Genomic DNA, 10,865 nt, shown 5'->3' on the forward strand with positions numbered 1-10,865 from the left:
CAATGAGCAAGTGCAACAGGCAGTGAAGAGGGCAAATGGAATGTTGGCCTTTATTACAAGGGGAATTGAGTACAAGAGCAAGGATGTCCTTTTGCATTTGTACAGGGCCCTGGTGAGACCACACCTGGAATATTGTGTACAGTTTTGATCTCCAGGTTTAAGGAAGGGCATTCTGGCAATTGAGGAAGTGCAGCGTAGATTTACTAGGTTGATTCCTGGGATGGCAGGGCTGTCTTACGCAGTGAGATTGGAGAGATTGGGCTTGTACACACTGGAATTGAGGAGATTGAGAGGGGATCTGATTGAAATGTTTAAGATAATTAAAGGATTTGATAGGATTGAGGCAGGAAATATGTTCCAGATGTTGGGAGAGTCCAGTACCAGAGGGCATGGATTGAGAATAAGAGGTCAGTTATTTAAAACAGAGTTGAGGAAAAACTTCTTCTCCCAGAGAGTTGTGGAGGTGTGGAATGCACTGCCTCAGAAGATGGTGGAGACCAATTCTCTGGATGCTTTCAAGAAGGAGCTAGATAGATATCTGATGGATAGGGGAATCAAGGGATATGGGGACAAGGCAGGGACTGGGTATTGATAGTGAATGATCAGCCATGATCTCAGAATGGCGGTGCAGACTCGAGGGGCCAAATGGTCTACTTCTGCACCTATTGTCTATTGTAAAGTTCTTCAAGGAAGTAAGCAGAGATGATGGAGGGGCATCTTGTTGGCGTAATGTTGATTTCAAAGGTCCAATTTAATGTCAGAGAAATGTATACAATATACATCTTGAAATGCTTTTTCTTCGTAAAACATCCACAAAAACACAAATGCCCCAAAGAATGAACGACAGTTAAACATGAGAACACGATAGCCCCCTTCCCCCCGGCAAAAAAAGCGCACCCACTACCAAGCACAAGCGTGAGCTAGGCAATAGCAAAGACACAGACCTTGCAGTTACCCCAAAGACTATCGCATTTCATCTGGCATTTGTGCCACATTAAAAGCTGATATTCCAAGAGCCATGGTTTTGGGGAAGTATTTAAGCATTGACTGAAGCTCTGTTGCACAGTAGTCAGAACAAACCTGTATTTTTCAGGATGAAAGGATGTAACTCAGTTCCACAGATCATTTGCCTTGGTTACTTTCTATTTATATTGAACAGAAGTGGGGGTAGAGCACAATATATCTAAATTTGTCAATGATAATACAGTATGTTGGCAGGTACATTGCAGTGAGGATATTTAGACCCTGCAGTGAGATGTGGGTATGTTGAGTGAATAGATGAAAACTTGTTAAATGTGGCTTAATGTAGGAATCAAAAGGCAAATTATTAAATAAATGGAGAAAGATTGTAGGATGAAGTACAGAGGAATCTGGGTGCTCTTTGGTGAACAAATTGCAAAATTTTAGCAGGCACAAGGGCTAATTTAGAAAAAGGAAGCCATGTTACAATTGTGCAAGATAATTGGTGACAGTATTGTGCATGATCCCCTTATTTAAGTTATACCAGCATTGGAAGTGGTCCAAAAGAAATTCCCTAGCCTTAATATCCAGGATAAGAGTTGTTCCTATCACAAGTATCTAAAAATAGCAAAGGGGGCATAGTTACAATATGGGAGAAGTCATTTAAAACCAAACTGAGTAGAAATTTAGTATGGTGAATTTCTGGAATTTTCTAACCAGGGTAGTGAAGGCTAGATCATTGCATATATTTAAAACATGGATTTCTCTACATCAAGAGTGTAACCAGGGGAGCTTGCGGGTTCATGTTAACAGTGTCTGTTGGATACATGGACTGATCTCCATTTCCTATTCAGCTCTCTTCTCAACATTTTCCCATTAGGTTGTTTACTTGACTTCTGCTACTTTGTGTGCTTATACATAACTTCACTTCTGCTGCCAATTTCTATCCTGACTCTCCCTCCTTGATGCCTCTTAAGGAAATGAATTAACTACTGACATCAATTACAAACCTACAATAACTGCACCTTTCTTTTCTTCAACTTTTCCTACCCCCAGCAACAGTTCCATTTCAGCCTCCATGTCAAATAACTACTGTCCAGGCTTTCTACACCAGTGATTGTGTTTTTTCTTAACTATAGTTTTCCTTCAAAGATAACTGACAGGACTCTCAACTGTACGTCCTTGGTTTCTATAAACAGCTGCTCTCACTATTCTGTTCTCACTCACCAGACATTGCTTCATCCTCCATAATTTATTCACCTTCAACAGAATTCCACCCTTTCCTCTCCACAAACAGAACCTTGCTTCAAAAAATCCACATAGTGAAATAGCAACTCAATACCATTTCCAATTAACAGTAACCTCTACTATGGACAAGAATGTGACCTAGTGCAGAACAGCTTTGTTCTAGCTGGAAAGCTTATCCTGAGCTTCCAGTATCCTGCCACTCTAATTCTCTGTTCACCAATCCCACTCTGCTTTTTACTCTCTACTCTCCTACACTGCAGTAACTTAGGATTACTTTACCTGTATAGATTCTTTAAGACAGTGGGAAATGGGTTTGAATGAAGCAATGTTTAGCCTGAATGATAATAAGCATGAATATTGGTAATTTCTATTCAGTGAAGCAGAGAAGTGTAGTCAATACAAAATCCTTAATTTTATATATCCTTAACTGTTTCTGGTGATTGGTGACTCTCCTACTCTTCCTCCCAAATTTGTGTAAATTATACTAATGTTGAGAAATAAAAGTTCACAAAAGGCATACCTTTATTAAACTCCAAATAAATCACTAATCAAAATCCATAACTAAGATAGAACACACAAACGCTATAAATCAGTACTGCAAATTTCCAAAAATACATTTGCTTACAATGGAATCGGAATATGGCATACTTGGTTTTGTTTTCTTTAACAGTTAGATTGTAGCAGGGCCACTAACAAATATTCCATCAAGGCCCACCTGTTCCAAACAAAACCTAAATATGAGGTTTCCCAACCTCACCCCAACAAAAGGGGATGGGAAAAGAACATTAATAGGGTCTCATGCGGCCAGGAGGTGGTGGTGCTCGACTAGGCGGTGTAATTGCAATGTCCAGATAGTCCCCAATCTGAAATTTTTGTGATTGTAATGTCATAGAGTCATCTGGTCCTTTCCTTCCTGAAACAGTGGTGCCAATTTCTTTTACTCTATGATTTAAAAAAAAAAGCACAAGTTAGCTGACAAGGTAAATTTTCTTCTATAAACACCTACAGAAAAAACCCTTAAAGCTTTACCATTAACCTTTCTGTTGAACTTAACTTTAATAATCCCTTAAAACCGTATATGCTTTATGTATGATTTATATTTAAACTTATCCTCCACAGAGATTCTTCACTTTGTGCATTAATGTTCCTCATTTATCTTTAAGACTGGCATTAAAGATTACAAACTTACATCAGATATCTGCACTAATTGACAAAATGTCCTATGTTCAAGCAACCTCGCAGTCCATTACCCCGATGCAAAGATACATCATCTCCAAAATGTTAGCAATCAAAAAGGGCAACTGAAGCCAATATTAGCAAATGACCTTTTGTTATAACACCTCTACAAGGATATTATGTGCTTGCAAAGAGTGTGATGTACAGTGAATCTGATCTTATACTAACCTGTAACCAGGTCGTTTTGGATCTGGATACACAATTGCAAAGCTGAAGTGTGTTCCTTTCTTCCGTGCTTCTGGGTAAACTTCCTTTACTAAACTTGTTAACTCTTTTAATGTTGCATCCATCCTTAAATGAAAAAAACTGCTGTTTAAATACATTTATAAAGCAAATCTTCCAAAGAATTATTAGTACAAGAAGCATGCATACAGGTTTGAGTATAGATGTTTTTATACTGTTGGCTTCTTTTACATAGACGAATGCCAAGACTACAAAAATAGCATAGTCATCAGAACTGAGTTAATAAGAACAATACTAACCAAGTGTAGATCTGAAGCTCACTAGATGGGACATTCCCTCTCGCAAAATCATCCATTCTGTGATGTCTTCCATTATTAGTTGTGAATACTCTCAGCAACAGAGGGCAGGTCTAAACAGATAAATGTAAAATATAAATAATGCAACATGGGGAAAAAGTTAACGGAGCATCTTAACATTTTTTTTCTAGATCCACTATAAGCTGTACAGCAGGACCAATTATGTGAAACTGACCCAAGAGTTAATAACAGTATTGAGAAATAAAATGTCCAGGTATTGTTTCTAGATTGGATCATGAGAATTTAAAAAAAGAAAATTGTTACACATGTACAACGTGCCATTTTCTAAAGCATAGCACTATAAACTAGAAAATGTAGTGCTGAAAACTGAAATCACATTAAAATTACATACTTTTTATTTCTAATATTGACCCATTGACATTTCTACTGCTTGACATTACAATGCAAGATTAAGCTCCATAGCTGCATAAAGATTTGCTGAAACTCACGAGGCCTGCACTGTCCCTGCTGTATTCATGGAAACAATTTAACTGAATGGATCCACATGCACAGGTGTCCCCCGCTTTACAAATGCACGCTTAATGCCACTTCACTTTTACAAAAGATCTACATTAGTTACCCATTTTCGCATTTACGAAAATTTTTCCCATATAAATTAATGGTTCTTCGCTTTACATCTTTTGGGCTTAAGAAATGTTTCATAGGAATGCTCTACCTTTTTAAAGTAGGGGACACCTGTATTCCCTTGCAGGGTTTCAAGCACAGCCACAGTAGAGAGAATTGTAGTCGAGAATTACAAGGTTACCAACATGGTAATGAAATAAAAAGACACGAAATTGCAACTAATTAAAGTAGGGATGCGGGATCAGGTGATGTGTTGTAGTTGCATTATGTGGGAGCTGGTGGACCCTATTCTGGTTCTTGGGTGCCACTGGCAGCACTGTTGGTGTTGGTCACCAACTTCAAGCACTGTGACAGATCAAAAAGGCAGAGAGTTACCTTGACACTGTTTCAGGAGACAGTCAGGCCTGAACATTTAAATTCAGTCCAGGGAAAAGACAGCGTGACTGTGAGTGAAGCAAGTGGAAGACTCCAAGAGTAGTTCTGGAGGAGCCACGGCCATCGAGCTTGTCCAACAGGTCTGAGATTTTTGCTCCCTATGTAAACAACAGTGGGGTCTATAGGAAAGCTATTTAGAGAAGCTATCATCTCATAAAATTACATTGTTTTTCAAAAATTGTTATGTATTCACAGTAGCTCCAATAGTCTGCAGTGAAATAGATCTAGTTTTATAAACTTCCTATTTAAGACTCCATGATTAAGTACAGTAGCTCAACCACCTTCAAAGGGTTTATTTTAAAAATGCTACTTGGTTTACCTTAAATACATGTGAGATTCAAACTCTTATCACTTCATGTTTTGCTTTACACAACACATGGTTACTTAAAATTACTGTGTAAATCAACTCTCTCGGGTATTATCATGGAATGTTTAATTGAACATTAATTAAGACGTATTCAGTTCATCAATATTGCCTTCACTGAGAGATGGCTCTAAGATACAGAAAGATATAATTCCGAGCAAGGTTGGAGGTAACATCAAATGCGCATCAGTTCTAGCAGGGTTTGCAAAACATTACTTCCCACAAAGTGAAACCTAATATTATGAATGGCAGTGATGCTTCACTACCAGATGAGCTCAATGCCTTCCATGGCCACTTTGAAAGGGAGAATATAACTACAGCTGTGAAGATCCCTGCTGCATACTGTGATCTGTCTTGGAAGCTGATGTTAAGCTGTCTTTAAGGAAGGTAAACGCTTGCAAGGTGGCAAGCGCCTATGGGGTACCTGTTAAGGCTCTGAAAACTTGTCACAACCAACTGGCAAGAGTATCCAAGGACATTTTAGCACTCATATCGATAGTGATGAAATTCTTTGAGAAGTTGTTCATGGCTAGAATAAACTGCTGCCTCAGCAAGGACCTGAACCAACTGCAATTTGCCTATCGCCATAATAGGTCTGCGGCAGATGCAACCTCAATGGCTTTTCACATGGCCTTAGATCACCTGGACAATACAAACACCCATGGCAGGATGCTGTTCGTTGACTAGCTCAGCATTTAACACCATTGTTCCCATGATCCTGATCATCTGCCTGGGCCTCTACTTTTCTCTGCAATTGAATCCTCCACTACTTAATCAGAAAATGACAATCTCTGCAGATTGGCGATAATATTACCCCCTCACCGATGATCAACACTGGCACACCTCAGGGGTGTATGCTTAGCCCACTGCTCTATTCCCATGACTGTGTGGCTCAAATACTATATATAAATTCATTGATGAAACAACTATTGTTGGTAGAATCTCAGATGGAGATGACAGGGCATACAGGAGCGGGACATACCAGCTAGTTGAGCGGTATTGCAACAACAATTTTGCAATCAATGTTACTATGACAAAACAGCTGATTATAATCTTCAGGAAATGTAAGACAAGGACATATGAACCAATCCTCAGTAGGATCAGAAGTGGAAAGAGGAGCAATTTCAAGTTCTGAGGATCTACCCTGGTCCAACATATTAATGCATCTATAAAGAAGGCAAGACAGTGGCTGTATTTCATTAGGAGTTTGAAGAAATTTGGTTTGTCAACAAAAACCCAAAATTTTATAGATGCACTGTAGAGAGCATTCTGACAAGGGGGGGGAGGGTGCTACTGCTACAGAAAGTTGTACAATTAAATCAGTTCCATCCTGGGTACTAGCCTCTGTAGTACCCAAGACATCTTCAAGGAGCTGTGCCTCATTAAGGTGACATCCATTATTATTAAGACCCCATCACCCAGGGCATGCCCTCTTCTCTTGTTAGTATCAAGAAGGAGGTACAGAAGCCTGAAGGCTCACACTCAGCAATTCAGGAACAGCTTCTTCCCCTCTGCCATATTATTCCTAAATGAACATTGAACTTACTGTAATTGATTTACTTATTAAATTTCCCACCTTTCTAAATTATCATGTATTGCATTGAACTGCTGCTAAGTTAACAAATGTCACTACAAATGATGGAGTTAATAAACCCGATTCTGAAGTGATCCACGTTATCTAGTGATACATTGAGGAATTTTATTGTTGCCAATCCAGTACAGTGCAAGCAAGGTGGTAAAGGATTTTTGTTCTGCAGAAGTGCGAGGCCCTCTTAAATGATTGTGAATGAGTTGACTTAGAATATGGCCACTGACCAGTCTTAAATATATATTTATTGCACTGTATTGCTGCCACAAAAAAAACCATGACATACGTGAGTGATGATAAACCCGATTCTGAAATGGCTCTCTATTGTGGACTAAGAGCGGAAAGGGGGCAGGGAGAGGGAAATCAGGTTGGGAAAAGGAGGAGAGGGAGCAGGAAGCACACTGAGTGACATTATGTAATTATCAATAAACCAACTGGAATCAAGTGTCTCAGGGCCATTCTCTCTGTCACCTGTCCCACACTCCTGCAGCACTCCACCCTCACCATTCCCATCAGATTTACAGACTTACTCTCCACTCCACATTGACAAATACAGTACTGTGCAAAAGTTTCAGGCACCCAAGCTATATACATGTACCCAAGACTTGCAGTGTACAAGAGGGCAGAATCAAGTTTAATATTACTGGCATTTGTTGTTTTGTGGCAGCAGTACAATGCAATACATAATGATAAAAAATATAAATTATAGTAAGTATATATAGTGAAGAAAATTAAGTTAAATGAGTAGTGCAGAGAGATGAAAATGCTAAGGAAATGTTTGTGGTTCATTGTCCATCATAAATCTGATGGCAGAGGGGAAGAAGCTATTCCTGAAGCATTGAGTGTGTGTGTTGAGAACCCTGTACCTCTTTGATGGTAGTAATGAGAAGAGGGCATGTCCTGGGTGATGGGGTACTTAATGATAGATGCACCTTGAGACACTGACTTTTGAACATATCCTGGATGCTGGGGAGGCAAGTGCCCATGATAGAGCTGACAGTTTAAAACTTTTTGCAGCTTTTTCCAATACAATGTGGTATTCCCTCCATACCAGACTGCGATGCAATCAGTTAGAATGCTCTCCACAGAACATCCGTAAAAATTTGTAAGGGTCTTTGATGACAGACCAAGTCTCCTCAATATAGAAGCCCCACAATCCCTGTCAAGTGATAAATTATTTTTCCCATGTGAAAGAGCAGGAGTAGGCTATCAGACCCTTTAATCTTGTCCCACTACTGAATATGATCTATGCAGCATTCCACTCTTCTATGTCATTCCTCCTATCACCTGATGTGAAATATTTATCCATTTTAATGTTATTACCGGTACCTCTAATGCTTCAATTTCCACCAGCTAAGACAGAGATTCATCATTTTCTGCAAAAAAGAAATTTCTATGTACTAACCTCTTGTAAGTTACATCCCATTGTTTGAGACTCTCCACTACCAAAAACATCCCAATATCTACCCTGTCAAACACCCTCAGAATCTTATGATTGAATAAGATCACCACTTCTTTATTCTAAATGCTATATAATACATGCCCAAAGTATTTTGTCTACCTTGATAAGACAAGTCTTTCTTTCCAGAAATTAGCCTGGTAAATCTCCTTTGTATTGCCCCAAATGTTACTTACACTCTTTCCAGGATAAGGGGACTAAAACCATACACGGTATGGTGAGACATCACCAACATCCTGTACAATTGCAAGCAAACCTGTCTCTGTTTTTAAATTCCAAATCTTTTATAATGAATACTAAAATGCCTCTGCACTTGGTTCATTTAGATAACAACATGCTTTTGATTTCCTTTACTAAGAGCATTTCACACTTCCTCACATCAAGGTTTTTCTTAAAACCCCACTCTCTAAATTTTTCTGCCACTGAAGAATCACAGTATGCCCTTCCATCTATTTTCTGCAAATGTAGGTGCTCTACAATCCTTCACATACAAATGTTCGTCCAGACCATTAATAAGAAAAGTGAACATGCAGGCCAAGAACTGGTCCATGTATTACTCCACTATTTCAGTCTGAAAGGGGTGCAATTATTCTAACTTTTCTATGAGACAGCCAGTTTCCACTACCTCTGATACCATGGACTCTTAATTTATGCACCAGCCTCTGACGTGACACCTTGTCAAATGCATTTTGGAAATCTAAATACACATCTATCACTTCCCCTCTATCAACCCTCTCCCCTCAGAATTTATGGTACTGATGAATTACAATCTGAAAAGTATCCTTTTTCCAAAATTACATCAAAAATTCCAATCCAATTTACACAATCAAGTATTTTGAAGTGCATGAGCAGACAAAAATCTTGCTGAAACAAAGGATGAACTATATTACAAATTACTTACATCATGGTCCATCAATGGAAGAACTTGAAGATTTCAATCAACTCGATAGTAACCTCAGAACCAGAGTGTAAGCATTTTGTATAGTCAAGCATACTCTTGATCTCAAAAGACCGCCCAAAATGATACAACTGAAGCAATAATTAACCTAAATGACATGAAACGACTTTATCAATCCATGGGAACCCATCTGGTCAAACGCTGCGTCTCCTCTTCCCCTTCATTTTGAGCAGGGTTAATATCTTCAAGGCTCTTTATGTCCTCCCCACTTTTGGTCAGTTATTTCGAGTCTCGACATTTCTCAGCGAATTATGTTGACTGTGTAACTCCAGTTATCTGCAGCAATCCAAGCAGCCGCCAGTCGGAGAAGGCCCCATTGCTTCCCCAGGCCGCCTACCCGCACTAAGCTCTTCCAGACTCGGAAAAACGCTTCCCCTTCAATGACGGCCACCCACCATTCAGAAGGATGTTCAGTGCCCAGACACGGCTGCCCATCACCAACCGACACTGGACACAGAGCCAGGGGGCTGGTGACCGCGGCGGCACCTTGTCGCTCCCTCCAGCCATCTCGCTCACCCGACTGAGTGACGGCCTCAATCTCCGCGGTTTCGTAAAGACTGCGCCCCATCATCGCCACCAACAATACTCACTTTTTCTCGATCCACCGGCTTTTCTGGCTCCTTCTTAATCTCCTCCTGTGTGACTCTGGACTCCACAGCCATGTTCCCTCCCCGCCGTTCCCTCAGTGATGGCGACCGCACCATCGATGTCGAGTGTCCCGCGCGCGCGCATGCGCACGCCGGAAAGCTCCTGTGACTGCTACGGTGGCCATCTTTGATCTGGGCAGCGGACGGCGATCATCAGCTCTCTGTTCCGTTCAATCCAGTCTGTTCTCCTTTCTTCCTACGCTTATTTGTATTCCGTCTTATAAACATTTTTAAATATATTACCAAAACCTTTAATGCAGAATTGCGCACTTAGTCTTTGCTGCTAATTTTCTAAATAACTTATGCAATAACTGAAATTTGTACCCTCTCCCTAATTACTGGAAAACTATCAACAGCACATACGATACACGCGCACTCCCATTTTGACCTCAATTTCAATAGCAGAAAAATCTTCAGATTCTGGAAATCTGAAACAAAAAGTGTAAAATGCAGCATGTGATAAAACATTCGTGGAAAGAGAAGCTGACATAGCATTTTATATTGAAAACCTTTCATAAAAACTGGGTAAAAGAGAGAAACATTAGTTTTAAGGTGCAAGTGGGTTGAACGAAGGACAAATTGGACAAAGGGAATATCTGATAAATTAGACCCAGGGTGTATGACAGAGGAGCTTCACAAGAATGATTCTCAGAATGAAAGGGAGAGCACACGAGAAGTGTTTGATGGCTCTAGAGCTGTACTCATTGGAGTTTAGAAGAATGAGGGAGGATCTTATTGAAACCTATTGGATATTGAAAGGCCCAGATAGACTGGACATGAGAGAATGTTTCCAATAGTGGGATAGTCTAGGGCCAGAGGCATAGACTCAGAATACAAGGACATCAC

At 39.9% G+C, this 10,865-nt stretch overlaps 1 protein-coding gene across 1 annotated transcript; it reads right to left on the reverse strand.

The window, feature by feature from the left end:
• Positions 1-2,712: 2,712 nt before the first annotated feature.
• On the reverse strand, positions 2,713-10,121 carry sap18 (Sin3A-associated protein). Its single transcript, XM_059964211.1, has 4 exons — positions 9,963-10,121; positions 3,927-4,036; positions 3,613-3,735; positions 2,713-3,150 (listed from the first exon to the last, which is right to left on the reverse strand). The coding sequence occupies exons 1-4, from the start codon at positions 10,074-10,076 to the stop codon at positions 2,994-2,996; spliced, it is 504 nt and encodes a 167-aa protein (XP_059820194.1). The 5' UTR covers positions 10,077-10,121; the 3' UTR covers positions 2,713-2,993.
• Positions 10,122-10,865: the final 744 nt, after the last annotated feature.

The sequence above is a fragment of the Hypanus sabinus genome, chromosome 3 (assembly GCF_030144855.1).
Source record: "Hypanus sabinus isolate sHypSab1 chromosome 3, sHypSab1.hap1, whole genome shotgun sequence".
NCBI classification, from domain to species: Eukaryota; Metazoa; Chordata; class Chondrichthyes; order Myliobatiformes; family Dasyatidae; genus Hypanus; species Hypanus sabinus.

Bases quoted from the DNA above. Each gene is read 5' to 3' on its own strand.
- sap18 (XM_059964211.1), bottom strand. From the start codon at position 10,076: ATGGTGCGGTCGCCATCACTGAGGGAACGGCGGGGAGGGAACATGGCT. The intron at 4,037-9,962 runs GTGAGTATTGTT...TTATCTGTTTAG, and splicing joins AGCCGGTGGATCGAGAAAAA to ACCTGCCCTCTGTTGCTGAG. The intron at 3,736-3,926 runs GTTAGTATTGTT...TTTTCATTTAAG, and splicing joins GAGCTTCAGATCTACACTTG to GATGGATGCAACATTAAAAG.